Below are 15,536 nucleotides of genomic sequence, written 5' to 3' on the forward strand. Positions count from 1 at the left end.
CTTCCTATATTTGTATTTATTTTGCCCTGCACATTTATAGTGTATTCCTGAGTGACTGCGGCGTGGTGTATATTTTCCTTTATCCTTGTCTGTGCTTACTGTGGGTATTGGGGAATAACATCTTCACTGGGTGGTGGGCGAAGGTTTCAGCCTAGGGCTGAGCTCAGGAGACAGGGTGAGGTTCGAGGCCTGGACATGCACACCTTCAGTGTAAACTCCAGGTAGAGGGTCAGTCAGGATTTCCCTAGTCTGAGGGAAACTGCAGGGGCCCGGGTCATTAGCTCTCGCTCACCTAGTCTCTCCCTGACAGGATCGTTCACAGATGACACATCACTAGTCAGATGGACAGAGCACAGTTAGTTCCTGTCAGAGAGGCAGAGGAGAAGGAATGACTGAAGGAGCCAGGAAAGTGCTACAGCTCCTGGACAGAAATAACACAGAAGGAAGAACAGATTGTAGTGAGCGTGCAGGAGAGCAAAGCGCAGAAGAGTGACAACTGGAGAGGACAGTTGCGGTTGGGCTACCTTCCTGCAGAGCGCAGATTCCGGTAGCTGGAAGACCGAGGTTGTGTCGGACTCTAGGAGGCACAGGAGAAACTGGTAGGACAGCTGGACTACACATCACCTGTCAGCCCTAATTCCCAGGAGACACAGTGGCGCATAGAGCTCGGGTCATGATAGAGACCCTGTAAAAATGCTCAAGCCACCTGTCATATGGGTTAGGCCTCTTTCCCACTTCTGTTTTTTAAAATCACTCACAATCTGTCAAAATGTTGAAAAGACGGATCCTGTGCAGATTGTAAAAAACGGATGCACTGGATCCTTTTTTTTGACGGATCCGTAGCGTTTTCTAAGCGATCTGTAGCATCACTTGGAAAACTGATTGACAGGTTGGTCTCCCTTGTCAAACATAGTGTTTGACAAGTGTGACCAACTTTTTACTATTGATGCTGCCTATATGCAGCATCAATAGTAAAAGATATAATGTTAAAAATAAAAAAATAAAAATAAATCTTGATATTCTCACCTTCGGGCGTCCACCGCAGTGTTCCCGCGGCCTACCCAATGCTCACGATGCTGCCATTCCCAGTAATGCATTGCGAAATGACCCAATGACGTCGCGGTCTCGCGAGATCGCTACGTCATCACAGGTCATTCTTGAACTCGCTTCCAAGCTGGCCGGACCCTGCCTGTACCTGTAATCCGGGACCCTGGACTGTGACTGCCTGAAGTCTTCAGTAAACCAGGTAAAGAGACTGCAAACCTGTGTCCTCCATTTCTTTATACACTACCCACCATCACCAGCTACACACGGGGAGCCCTGGGGACCCAATTTCACCTGTGGGAAGTTATACCATCTTAGCTGCCATAACACCACCCCAGAGGACCCTTAAGCAGCGTCGGTCCCCACTGACCGAATACCACAGGTGGCGTCACGAACACAAACTTTATTCAAAACCCCTTTAAAGACTTCTCCTTTAACATGGGCGTCCAGGGCCACGGACCTGGTCGCCACCACTGTGACATTCCCCTTTAAGCACCGGACTCAGTTCCAAGTACTCCACGTCCCTGGCGGGCAATCCAGATGCGCGTTTTAAGTTTTCTCATAGTGTGACCTACATAAATTAAGCGACATATGGTACACTCTATTTTATATATTACATTAGTCGAATTACAGTTGATGAACTGATTAATGTTGTACATCTGTGTCTCATTAGAATTTTTAAATGTTTTTAAAACTAGACGTATTTACACATTTTACATTTACTACTGCCGCATTTATAAAAACCTTTGAAGTTTAACCAATTGTGTGTTGGGGATTTAGATAAAAATGCTCCTGGTGACTATTGCCAATACTATGAGCTCACCTGGATACAACATTGACTCATAGTAATTTGCTGCATAGTAATTTAAAAAAACGCAATTACCCACGTCCTTGTTTAAATGGAGTTACTGTGCTGGTCAGTGTTAGGCTGGGTTCACATTGCGTTAATGGCAATGCGTTAAGGGCATCCATTACATAGCGGCACTAACGCTATGTAACGGATGTGTTAGCGCACCCATTGACTGCAATTCTGTAGCGCATCGCTAACGCATGTCATAATGTGCTAGCGATGTGCCGTCATTCTGTGACGGACCCTTGGATGCAGTCTGCAGCGTTTCGGGGTCCGTCACTGCGAGCGCTGATGTGGCATCTGTGCTAGCGCCATCGCATAATGCGATCTTTGACGGCACTTGCGTTAGCACAGTCCGTTTAAAGCACGCGTTGAACGAAATGTGAACCTGGCCTTAGTGATACAGTGGAAATGTGAGATATATATATCCATGCAAGGGGGATTTATAGCCAAAAGAGGGATTGCAAACAAGTCCGTTGGTGGCACAGTTGTGCCTGCAGATCAGGCAGTTTCCCTGGAGTTGCTGCAGGAGCCAGCATTGGTGGCTAAATGGGAAATTCTGACACAGACATGTCTGACCAGAAAGAGCAGCTCTTTTGGACCCCAGTGCAAAAAAAAAAAATTTCCCTCGGTGTGGATTGTATGTATACACCCTCATATTTATCTACCTCAACGATACTACATGTTCAAATTCTAGAGAAGAACCTACAAAGGGCGACATTGTGATCAAGGCCACTGATTGGCCGAAACGTTAAAATTTTCTCTTGTCGCCTCACTTTTCACCAATAAATTATCCACTTGAAGCAAATCTTATCCTGTACGAGTGCAGTGATTATATATTTTATTATCAATGGGACTACTGGCTCCGTTCACTAGCACCGTCACCTCCACAGAAGTCGAGTGCTAGCCTTCTTCTTCTTCTAACACGGGAGGCGTGATGGATTTACAACATAGAGACAAGACATCCGACAGGTCTCATCAAAAGAAACGAGATAATGTTCCACTACTAATGTCTATACTACTGATGATGATATTTTAAATAATTATATGTAAGTTTTAACATTTAAAAAAGCTATATATACAGCACATTGTTATAATTGTTGAAGAACGAACACTTTTGTCTGTTAGGACCTTTCCTAATTTTATCACATGATTGGTTCGTTTAACATATAAACTGCTAATGATGTTTAGAGCGTGTCAGCTGTGACAAAGATCCACACTAGGATCGAAACGCGTCGCTTGGCCGTCAGTGCCTGGTGTGCCTATCCACATGTAAAGAGGACACTGCCGTCTGTCATGTTTTAACTTTTGGAAGAATAAAGAAATTGTTTTAGGAGCTGGAACGCCTATCTTCGTATTTTGAAGATAAATACCTACTATCTGCTCTGTACTATAGCTCACACCAAGTTATTCTTCAGTTAAAATATGCTTATTAATGAACTATGGTCTTCCTCACTGAAGTCTGTAACATCTGATCCTTTCCTGCTGAAAACATTGTGAAAATGCTGTCTGCAAGGGTGTATCGACACTACAGCCAAGGCTCGTGCACCCAGTCGGGACCCCAGCCTCTATGTAATGTGCCGGGGCGTTAGAGACGAGTGCATCGCCCAAGCCAACTTCCCGCGCCACGTTACATTGGAAAATTCCTAACAATGTTTGCTCAGGATTAACAATGTATTTTCCTGCTGACGACAATTATAGGAATTCAGAAATGAAAGTGAAAGTGAATCACCTGGAGTATAAAAGAGTCCTGTGTGTTGTGTTACTTGTAGTGTTAGGAAGAACCAGCGGTCTTGTAAGTAGTGTATATTTTAATGCAATGGTCACAATGATAGGTTATTAGATAATTAGATTATGTTTCTGTGCTACTTTTTCTTCATTGCTTGTTTCCTCTTATTTCCATCAGACAGTCTCTTTATTCTGTAGGAAGATTTTTTCACATTTGCAAGTTTATCTTAAAAGAAATTAGAAGGTGAATATCTGCATTTACAATAAGTTGAGCTATCTGATAGAGAAAGCCATATAATGAAAACTCACATAAAGGCTGTGTGCCTATGGCATGAAATAACGACCCATCATAATTAATATAGCAGACAGCAGAAAAAATATTTAGGAGCAACTCTTTCCCTTTCAGACCCAACCTATAACAAATAGTGCAGCAAACTGCAGCAATGCATTGCTCTTCTCATTTGATTTTCATTTGGTGTACTACTCATAATAGATTGGAACTGAAATGCAAAAAATTAGAAAAAAACGTTGTCTTAGGCCACGTTCACACATTCAGTATTTGGTCAGTATTTTATATCAGTATTTGTAAGCCAAAACCAGGAGTGGGTGACAAATGCAGAAGTGGTGACGCGTTTCTATTCTTCTTTTCCTCTGGTTTTTTTCACTCCTAATTTTGACTTACAAATACTGATTTATTAAAATTAAAGGTAAACGCAAATCATTGCACAATAAAAAGTGCATGTGTCCAAAACACGTTTGCCTTGATTTTTTAACATATTTTTTATTCGTGGCGGTTTTCTTTCTCCTTTTGGCATATTTTTTGTTCTAATAAAATCTTGGATTTTTATTGCCACGGTGTGACAGTAGGAAAGTCGGGGAGGAGGGGCGCTATATTTTCCCTTGTCCTTTAATCTAGGGAGGCCCTTGTCTATCATTAACCCAGGGTTCCCCAGAAGGTGGAGATTCACAGGTCTCGTATCTCTCTGTGCTCCTTTGATATGCTACGTAACTCCCATCCTTCCCCCGGGGAGGAAATGGGAAGGAGTAAATGGGATACACCGGCTGGACAGACAGGGGGAAACCAAGGCACAATCAAATGACAGACACACAGGACAAAATACAAAGGGAAAGTGCACAGTAAAGAAGCAGAAAAGCAACATGAAAGAACGCCAGAAGGAGATGGTAGAGGTATTCACAACACACTGCAAGCAGCAATCGCAAGATAACAACAGCGACTCTCCAGAACACTTTCTCCAAAAAAGCCAGGAACAGAATGAAGATTCTATTGCTGTCATGGAACGAAGCCAGACACAGGTTTATATAATGCAAGGATGTGGTTCCAATAAGCAGAACAGCCAATAGACAAGTGGGAAATGTAAATACTTTCCATGCCACAAGAAACCTGTTATCTCATGAATGGCCAAGTAGATTTAAGGTACCTTCACACTAAACAACTTTACAACGAGAACGACAACGATCTGTGACGTTGCAGCGTCCTGGATAGCGATCTCGTTGTGTTTGTCACGCAGCAGCGATCTGGATCCCGCTGTGATATCGCTGGTCGGAGCTAGAAGTCCAGAACTTTATTTGGTCGTCAGATCGGCGTGTATCGTCGTGTTTGACAGCAAAAGCAACGATGCCAGCAATGTTAAACATGGAGCTAACGACCTGTGAGAACAATAAGTGAGTCACCGCTACGTCACAGGATCGCTCCTGCATCGTTGTGGAGCTGCTGTGTTTGACATCTCTACAGCGACCTAAACAGCGACGCTGCAGCGATCGGCTCGTTGTCTATATCGCTGCAGCATCGCTGAGTGTGACGGTACCTTTAAAGAGGACCTGTACTCATCTAATCTGATCTTCTAATCTCAGATCTACGACAGTTAGCTTTTTTTACGAATCTGTGTCAGCAGCGGGGTCCTCTTTGATCTCCTGTTATAGCTTTTCATTTCATTCAAATGTAGACGGACAGTTCGCGCTGACACATGCACCCTGAGCTTGCAGGACAGCTTTAATTTTTTTGGAACTTGACTGGGGCTGCTTATCCACCATCCGGACTATCATGGGTTGCAACCTTTTATCAATTTTTTTCTGCCGTCCACACCTAGGGAGATTAGCTACGGTGCCATGGTGTAACAATATATAGGTACTAAGGAATCTGATAGCGTGGGATAAAACCAGTCTGAGAGCAAAGCTGCAGTAAAAGATGTATTTAAACAAAACAGAAATGCAAACAGAACTAACATAGATATTCCTGCAATTGTAATGACGTGCTCAGCACAATATGGTAATCACAGCACAGTGAATAGCGGGACGCGACCGCTAATATGAACCAGTCCAGCAAGGATATGACGAGGGGGCAAACAAGACACTTGACAGTAGGTTATCAGTGGAAATGCACACAGTACTTAAACTTGGGAATCCAGCAGAAGTGAAGTAGAAATGCACACAGTACTTAAATGAGGAAGTCCAGCAAAACTTGATCATATGTGTGCACAGCACTTGTTTGTGGAAGTTCAATAATATGCAGGTGGTGCATTGAGCATGAAGTCCTGGTGAAAGAGGATGAAGGGAAAAAGAGGGAGAAGCGCTATCTAAGTGTAGTAGATGAGTACAAAACTATTTTGGTGAGAAAAGCAACACTAGAACCTTGCTCACCTGGTGTGGTTGTGCAAAGAGGCACAACACTGGGAAAAGATTAGCAAACAAGGGAAATCCTTCCTGCCAGTCACAGCAGGTCCAGAGGAGAGATGCAGCTGAAAGGGGCGAAAGCAGACCAACGAGTAGTGAGCAGCTGAAGCAGGGAGTTCTCCAGACCACAGGCAGAAGCTCAGGAGCCAGCAGCACAAAATACTCAGGCAAAGAGCACCACATGACTCGGACTTAAATAATCAGGACAGACAGGAAGTTCCATGACAGGGTGAGATCCAAGACTCCATCTTGGATCAGGGCGAACAGGAACAAGGGAAGTCCGGGATCCTTACACATGGGTTGTAAACGTCTTGGTTATGTTGCTCAATGGAACATCAAGATCTCTGGAGATGGACTTGTAACCTTGAAATTGTTGACCTTTTTAAACCATTTTGGTTCTCCAGTCCTCACACAGTTCTCTTTTCTTTCTGTTCTCCTTACTAAAGGTACCGTCACATTAAGCGACGCTGCAGCGATATAGACAATGATGCCGATCGCTGCAGCGTCGCTGTTTCGTCGTTGTGTGGTCGCTGGAGAGCTGTCACACAGACAGCTCTCCAGCGACCAACGATGCCGAAGTCCCCGGGTAACCAGGGTAAACATCGGGTTACTAAGCGCAGGGCCGCGCTTAGTAACCCGATGTTTACCCTGGTTACCAGTGTAAATGTAAAAAAAACAAACACTACATACTTACATTCCGGTGTCTGTCGCGTCCCCCAGCGTCCGCTTCCCTGCACTGTGTAAGCGCCAGCCCTAAAGCAGAGCGGTGACGTCACCGCTGTGCTCTGCTTTATGGCCGGCCGGCGCTGACACAGTGCAGGGAAGCGGACGCCGGGGGACGCGACAGACATCAGAAGGTGAGTATGTAGTGTTTGTTTTTTTTACATTTACAATGGTAACCAGGGTAAATATCGGGTTACTAAGCTCGGCCCTGCGCTTAGTAACCTGATGTTTACCCTGGTTACCAGTGAAGACATCGCTGAATCCGTGTCACACACACTGATCCAGCGATGTCAGCGGGTGATCCAGCAACGAAATAAGGTGCTGGCCTTCTAGCTCCGACCAACGATGTCACAGCAGGATCCTGATCGCTGCTGCGTGTCAAACACAACGATATCGCTATCCAGGACGCTGCAACGTCACGGATCGCTATCGTTATCGTTGTTAAGTTGTTCAGTGTGAAGGTACCTTAAGTGTGGCACACACAGACACACAATGCAAAGATTGAGCCAACGTCTACCTTTTTTATGTGATTTCAGGTATGATTTTCCTATTGCCCACTTGTCACATGTGAATTTGAACGAGCATCAAATGCTTGAAACAAATTTGCTTACTCACAATTTTGGAAAAGTGCCAACATTTTTTTTTTGACCATTTTTGGGGGTTTGTGTGAAATTATGTTCAATTTGACTTCTTTCTCTTTTTTGTGTTGTTCCAATACACAGAAACAGGAAATAAACTTGTGTATAAGATAACATGAGCAAATGCAATCGTTTTAGGGTAGAAGTACTTCATTTCATTTTTTGGAGTGCCAACACTTTCGCCACGACTGTTTAGTTGCTATTTAAGCTCATAATTATTTCTATATTCCGTAGGCAAATTTATAACAGTGAAGGTAATCCATAGAAAACAGGAGCCATGCCATGCAAGGTAAGTGTAGGTGGCAGATTTTCGACAGGTCTACTTTAGATTACCATAGTATTATCATGAACATAATTTTTGAAGAGCAAAAGTCAATTGCAAAACTTGACACCCTTCACTTTTACATTCTAGTTGTAACATCCAACATGAATCTATGTGTATATATAAACCTATAAAGAGGACATTACAGATAAATGCTCAGCCATCAAAATATATAATAAACCAAAAAGAAGATGGACTCCAAAAGCTAAAAAATTACAATTTTATTAAAGAACCATAAAAACAATACATACAAATAAAGTATATCAATAAAGACAAGATTTATAATAGATAGAGAAGAAGCGACACTAGTGCCGCATACACATATATCCTGCTAGAGTATGTGAGACCCAATTATCACATTTGTATACAACTATCCTGGCAACAGTAGCGTGACAGTTCACATCTATTATAAATCTTGTCTTTATTGATATACTTTATTTGTATGTATTGTTTTTATGGTTCTTTAATAAAATTGTAATTTTTTAGCTTTTGGAGTCCATCTTCTTTTTGGTTTATGAATCTATGTGTGTATGTGGCTTCCCAATTGTTCCTATAGAAATACTAGCCAAAATATCTCTATAACAGGAAATACACAGTTCATAACTTGTAATGTTTGAAATAACCTTTAAATAAGGTTTGACTTTAATAAAATGCATAAATACAGAATAGAAATATCAAAAGCTATGAAAAAAAATAATTTGCTTGATATTGATAAAATCCAGGTCCTTATTCAAATTAGATGTAGAGATGCAGAAAACCCTGTTTACTATCACATCTGCACCTGTTTTTTAACACGTTTTTGGTGTTTTGGTCCTTTTTGTTAATTTGCACCAAATTCCCCTTTCGACTGTTCAAAAAGTCACAGTTTGTCTCAAATGTTCTCCAGTCCTATCATGAAGTGATTGTATTTTCGCCAGGAATTGTTACATAATTTTATTCTGCAAAACATATGACTTTTTGCACTAAAAAAGTCTTAGATTTTGTTAAAGACATAAAAAATGAGTATTTTCGTGCACCATTTTAATAAAATCCCTGTCCCCCCAAATAAAAAAAAATCCAAGAAAATGCCACAATACAAAAAAAAGAAAAGCATCTGAAAATAGCTGCAAATGATGAGCAGGGCCCAAAAATTTTCAATACAAAGTACATCTTCAACTACCTAAGGAGGAAGAGAAAATTACTTCTAGTAATGGATACGCTTTAAATTTACCGTATTTTGTTTTTCTCAAAGGGACCTTTACCACAACCAGGCGATTTGATTGAATTTGACCATTGTTATTATCATCATTGGGGAGTATGTGTTGGAGACGGTAAGGTTGTTCATTTAACAGGTAAGGCCTCCTTCATACATCCTGGTGATTCCTGTACAGTAAAAAACAGTATTGGTGAGATCCGTTGTCCGTATGCCATCCATATGTACGCATGTGACATTCATGTATCCGTTTGCTGTCCGTGTGTCACATTCATGTGCCGTAAGTGTGTCCATGTGACACGTACTCACTCCTGGGAAAAAGCAATACAGTTTGCGCTGATTCCAAGTGCCAGGTGCTAAAGGCAGCTCACATTATTGTCTCCTGGTGGCATTGAGATCCAATATAAGCTCTGAGCCACCCCAGAAATGGCACATCCATAAAATGCACCAAATCTGGCACTTAGCCTTGTTCTTCCCACTTGGCAATGACAAGTGGGGTAATAGGATTGGGGTTGATGTCAGCCTTGTATTGTCAGCTGACATCAAGCCCAGGGGTTAGTAATGGAGACGCGTCTATAAGACAACCCCCATTACTAACCCCATATTAAGCTTGGAAATAAACACACAGAATGAATAAAATCCTTTATTTGAAATAAAAATCAACACCCTGTTTTACACATTTATTTAAAAATAAAAACTGTTATACCCACCTTACGCCTATTCCATTGAATCCCATGTCCCCTGTAAAAGAAAATAACAACCATAATACTCAACTTATGTCTAATCCATTGAAGCCATTGTCCCTCGTAAACAAACAAAAATAATAAACAACCATATCCCTCACCTGTTTAAAGTGAGGATTAGCAATATTGTCCCACACTGTAATCCCTCTACGATATCTGGTTTAGAACCTGAATGGTGGCTAATGCGACCATCCAGGCTGAATACCATGAGAAAATGAGGTGCTGCAAGTACAGCTTTAGTGACGAGCAGTGACGTCAAAGAGGTTATCGCAGGTCACTGAAGGTGCGTTCCCAGGCTCACTTCACTAGGAGTGACCCGATGAACTGTGCTGACCTCAATGAGAAAATTCTCATGGTGATCTCATTGAGGTCACCACAGTTCATTGTCCCAGCTCACAGTGAAGTGAGTCTGGGAACGCATCTGTCACTGAAGCTGTGCTTGCAGCACCTCATTCTCGCATGGTTTTCAGGCTGGACAGTTGCATCTTGGTACCATCCAGGTTGAAAACGATTTTTCCCCTGACAAAGATTACAGTATAGGACAGAACATCAGACAGGTAAGGGATATTGTGTTTTGTGTTTTTTTTTACTTTATTACAGGAGACAAGGGCTTCAATGGAATGAGCATTAGGTGAGTATAACTGTGTTTGTTATTTTTAAGTAAAAATGGAAAAGTGTGTTTTGTTTTCATTTCAAATAAAATACTTTATACGTGCTGTGTATTTATTTTCAATATAACTATAAGATTAGTAATGGATAGGTGTTTTATAGATGCCTCTCCTTTACTAACCCGTGAGCTTGATGTCATCAGACAATACAAACTTGACATCATCCCCACACATTCTATTCCACTTGCCACTGCTACTAGGCAAGTGGGAGGAGCCGGGCAAACCACCACAGTTGGTGCATCTAGTAGATGAACCTTTTCTAGGTAGCTGCGAGCTGCTATTTTTAGGCTGAGGGGGTCAATATCCATGGCACCTTACCAGCCTGAGAATACCAGGCCCTAGCTGTCTGCTATAGGAAGGCTGGTTATCAAAAATGGGGGGGGACACCACACCGTTTTTTTTTTTAATTATTTATTTAAATAATTAAAAAAAAAAAACAGCATGGGGACCCCTCTATTCTTGATAACCAACCTTGCTGAAGCCTGAATCTGACAGCTGAGGATTGCAACCCCCAGCTGTCAGTTTTGCCTGGATGGTTATCAAAAATACAGGGGAACCCACGTCGTTTTTTTAATTTATTTATTTATTTATAGCACATGAATAGTCTCATCTGCCGGCGCCTGCTCTGTTATTTAGTTACAGCAGGTGTAGGCTGATGAGAGTAGTAGTCCCATCAGCCACTGCCTGCCTCACTGTTATCAATTGTGTATAACTCTGAACATTCTCACCTGCTCGCACTGATCGCTGGAAGAGCAGGGGAGAGTAATGATGTGAGCAGTCTTCAGCACTGGGGAACAGCGCTAACTACCATTTCTTCCCTGGTGCCAGTACGTGTTACACTGATGACACACGGATGTCATCCATGTGTCATCAGTGTGCACGTGTGCATGACATTTTGTGGCCTGTGCTGCTGTTAAAAAAACAGACATGTCAGCGTATTTTGCCCACGGACAGACGGGCCGTGGAAACACACTGACATGTGCACAGAGGAATGGGTCTATGTATGTAAGTGTTTCTGGTACGTGTGAAATAGACCTGATGTCTGAAAGAGGCCTAAGAGAAAGGCACACAATGATATCCCGTATATGCCATCTCCAATCAATATAACAACAATATGTAGGTTATAGTTATATGATGTATAGTCTAGTGATCAGCAACATGCAAGTGAAAACAGAATGTACTAATGCTATACGATGATATATCAGATCATACTAGCTGGCAAAGGTCAGAGATGATCCAACCCATGATGTGTCTATAGTTCTGCCGCTGATCACTATTCATGTTTTGCGTATATTGCTTCTTCAGGGAGCGTGGTTATAGCTTTTCCTAAAGCATTTTAGATATTGCGCCAGTCCGATCACATGATTGTCACCGAGTCAACTATAGTGCCGATAGTATCATGCGAATGCTTGGCCCCTTCAACCAGCTTAACTTTCCTGTTAGTCCAGAACAAGGACATGTAATAGCAGATATCGAGTATGCAAGTCCGGCATCATGAAAACAGCAGGGCAGAGGAGAGCGAGACAAAGCAAAGACACACCAGCTGCCAGGAGACTCTAAAGTGAATATTATCACGGCAGGTGCAAAAGACACTCTGATCAAACTCTGATCAGCGTTTGATCAGTGTGATCATAGTGTAATCCGATACTCTTGGGATGCGGAGAAGATGGAGAAAATTGTATTTGTCCATCTTTTTCTTTTATTTTGTATATGATGACTATAATATTCATAGCATGAATTGCATAAAAGGATAAACCACATATTACAGATATTAAAATGACATAAATTTAACCCCTTCACTCCCGGAGCTTTTTTCGTTTTCGTTTTTCGCTCCCCTCCTTCCCAGAGCCATAACTTTTTTATTTTTCCGTCAATATGGCCATGTGAGGGCTTATTTTTTGTGGGACGAGATGTACTTTTGAACGATACCATTGCCATGTAACAGAAAATGGGAAAAAATTCCAAGTGCGATGAAATTGCAAAAAAAGTGCAATCTCACACTTGTTTTTTGTTTGGCTTTTTTGCTAGGTTCACTAAATGCTAAAACTCACCTGCCATTATGATTATCCAGGTAATTATGAGTTCATAGATACCAAACATGTCTAGGTTCTCTTTTATCTAAGTGGTAAAAAAAAAATTTCAAAGTTTGCTTAAAAAAAAAAATTGTGCCATTTTCCGATACCCGTAGCGTCTCCAATTTCGTGATCTGGGGTCGGGTGAGGGCTTATTTTTTGCGTGCCGAGCTGGCGTTTTTAATGATACCATTTTGGTGCAGATACATTCTTTTGATCGCCCATTATTGCATTTTAATGCAATGTTGCGGCGACCAAAAAAATATAACTTTGGCGTTTTGATTTTTTTTCTCACTACGCCATTTAGTGAACAGGTTAATCCTTTATTTTTATTGATAGATCGGGCGATTCTGAACGCGGCAATACCAAATATGTGTAGGTTTGATTTTTTTTTTATTGTTTAATTTTGATTGGGGCGAAAGGGGGGTGATTTGAACCTTTATATATTTTTTATTTTTTTTATATTTTTACACACTCTTTTTTTTTTTTAAATTTTGGCATGCTTCAATAGCCTCCATAGGAGGCTAGAAGCATGCACTACACGATCGCCTCTGCTACATAGAGGTGAAGCACAGATCACCTCTATGTAGCAGAAATGCAGGTGTGCTTTGAGCGCCGACCACAGGGTGGCGCTCAAAGCAATCAGCCATCAACAACCATAGAGGTCTCAAGGAGACCTCTGGTTGTTATGGCAATGCACCGATGACCCCCGATCATGTGACGGGGGTCAGCGGTGCGAGCACTTCCGGCCGCGCGGTCGGGAGCGCTAGTTAAATGCCGCTGTCAGTGTTTGACGGCGGCATTTAACTAGTTAATGGGCGTGAGCGGATCGCGATTCCGCTCGCGCTCATTGCGTGCACATGTCAGCTGTACAAAACAGCTGACATGTCGCGGCTTTGAGGTGGGCTTACCGCCGGAGCCCACCTCAAAGCGGGGGTTCTGCCAGCTGATGTACTATTCTGTCAGCTGGCAGAAAGGGGTTAATAAAAAAGAGTGAAACAATGGAGAAGATGCTCACAAGAATAGAATGTTTTTGGACACGTGGAATTGCATAAAATCCTGTCATGTCGGATGCTGTTCAGACCAGGTCGTTCGACAGACAGCCGTAATTCCGCTTTTGACCACTATGTGCTCATTGGCGTCGGCTAGATTTTATCTAGCTGGTCCGGGGTTAATTTACCTGATGCTCGGATTGGAAGCTGGGCCATGCCCATTGTCTTTAAATAGTTCTCTTGAACATTGGGCGTCGCCGATTATAGCTTCTGTCTTGTGCGTTGTTATCTCGGTCCGGAGTGGTGAGCTAGTAGTTGGAGTATCGTTGCTGGTGGTGTATTTCCCTTTGTCTTATTTACTCCTTCCTATATTTGTATTTATTTTGCCCTGCGCATTTATAGTGTATTCCTGAGTGACTGCGGCGTGGTGTATATTTTCCGTTATCCTTGTCTGTTCTAACTGTGGGTATTGGTGTAAGATCTTTTCACTGGGTGGTGGGCGGTGGTTTCAGCCTAGGGTTGAAACAGGAGACAGGGCGAGGGTCGAGGCCTAGACATGCACACCATCAGTGTAAACTCTAGGTAGAGGGTCAGTCAGGATTTCCCTAGTCTGAGGGAAATTGCAGGGGCCCAGGTTATTAGCTCTTGCCCACCTAGTCTCCCCGTGACAAATCCGCAGTGTAGTGCACAAGCAATGTCAGTCAATGGGAAATCTAGAATTGTTGTGCACATGCTGTGGAAAAAAATGCAAGGATTTGCAGCGTTTTATTTTCCACAGCATGTCAATTCTTTTTGCGGATCTGCAGCGTTTCTGCACCCATTGACTTACATTGATTCAGTGAAATCCGCAGCCAAACCGCAGGTTTAAAAAGATCTGAGGTTTTGCTGCGGAGTTGGGTGCGAGAAACGCTGCAGATAGGGAGGGGGAAGAGTGTGTGGGCGGAGTATGGGCAGAGACTATGTGTGTGGGCAGAGACTGTGTTTGTGCGGAGAAGATGTGCATGTCTGTGTGCGGATGTCTGTGTGTATCTGTGTGTGTGTTTGTGTGTGTGTGTGTCTTGTGTAAGCAGGCATCGTCCGATGGGACTACTAGTCCCATCCGGCTATGCCTGCTACAGTGACAGCTAGCCGATGATGGGACTGCAGTAGTCCCATCATCCGGCTACTGTGTAAAAAAAAACACATACACACATATACACATACAGTACATACAACATACAGTATATACTCACCATACAGCTAATCCCCGACTACTCCCATCTCCTGATGTGACTGCTCTATAGGGGAGATGGTCGTGGGACAGTCGTTATTAAATGGACTGTGTCAGAACAAGGAGTATTTGTGTTGGTTTATTTTTTTTGCAGGAGATTGAGGGCATCGCATGGATTCGCAGAACAATAAAGATGGGAAAAATGTGTAGTGTTTTATTTCATTAAAATACTTTATTCTGGCTGTGTGTTTATATAACCCTTTCACAACTATTGGATTAGTAATAGATAGGTGTCTTATTGACACCTCTCTGTTACTAAGCCGGCTTGATGTCATCTTACAATACAAAGGGGACATTAACCCCCTATTAGTCCATATGCCACCACTACAGGGCAGTGGGAAGAGAGAGGCTAAGTGCCGGAATTGGTGCATCTTAGAGATGCGCCATTTCTGGGGCAGCTGTGAGCTGGTGTTTGTAGCCGGGGAGGGGGGCAATATCCATGGCCCCTTCCTAAGTTATGAATATCAGCCTGCAGCTGTCTGCATAGTCTTTTTTGGCAAAAAATTATAGGGGGATCCCACTTTGTTTTTTTTGGGGGGTCCCCCTATTTTAATAGCCAGTAAAGGCTGATTATACAGTTGCGGGCTGATATTCATAGCCTGG

General features: G+C 42.6%; 1 protein-coding gene across 1 annotated transcript in view; it reads left to right on the plus strand.

Moving 5' to 3' along the window:
* Positions 1-3,626: 3,626 nt before the first annotated feature.
* The window catches only part of LOC143809606 (phospholipase A and acyltransferase 3-like), a 39,883-nt gene continuing 27,973 nt past the window's right edge, over positions 3,627-15,536 (plus strand). The window contains exons 1-3 of the mRNA XM_077292652.1: positions 3,627-3,689; positions 7,909-7,963; positions 9,228-9,327. Coding sequence (XP_077148767.1) covers positions 7,952-7,963; positions 9,228-9,327 — 112 coding nt within the window. The 5' untranslated portion in view covers positions 3,627-3,689; positions 7,909-7,951. The remainder of the gene's footprint in view (positions 3,690-7,908; positions 7,964-9,227; positions 9,328-15,536) is intronic.

The sequence above is a fragment of the Ranitomeya variabilis genome, chromosome 2, assembly GCF_051348905.1.
Source record: "Ranitomeya variabilis isolate aRanVar5 chromosome 2, aRanVar5.hap1, whole genome shotgun sequence".
NCBI lineage: Eukaryota > Metazoa > Chordata > Amphibia > Anura > Dendrobatidae > Ranitomeya > Ranitomeya variabilis.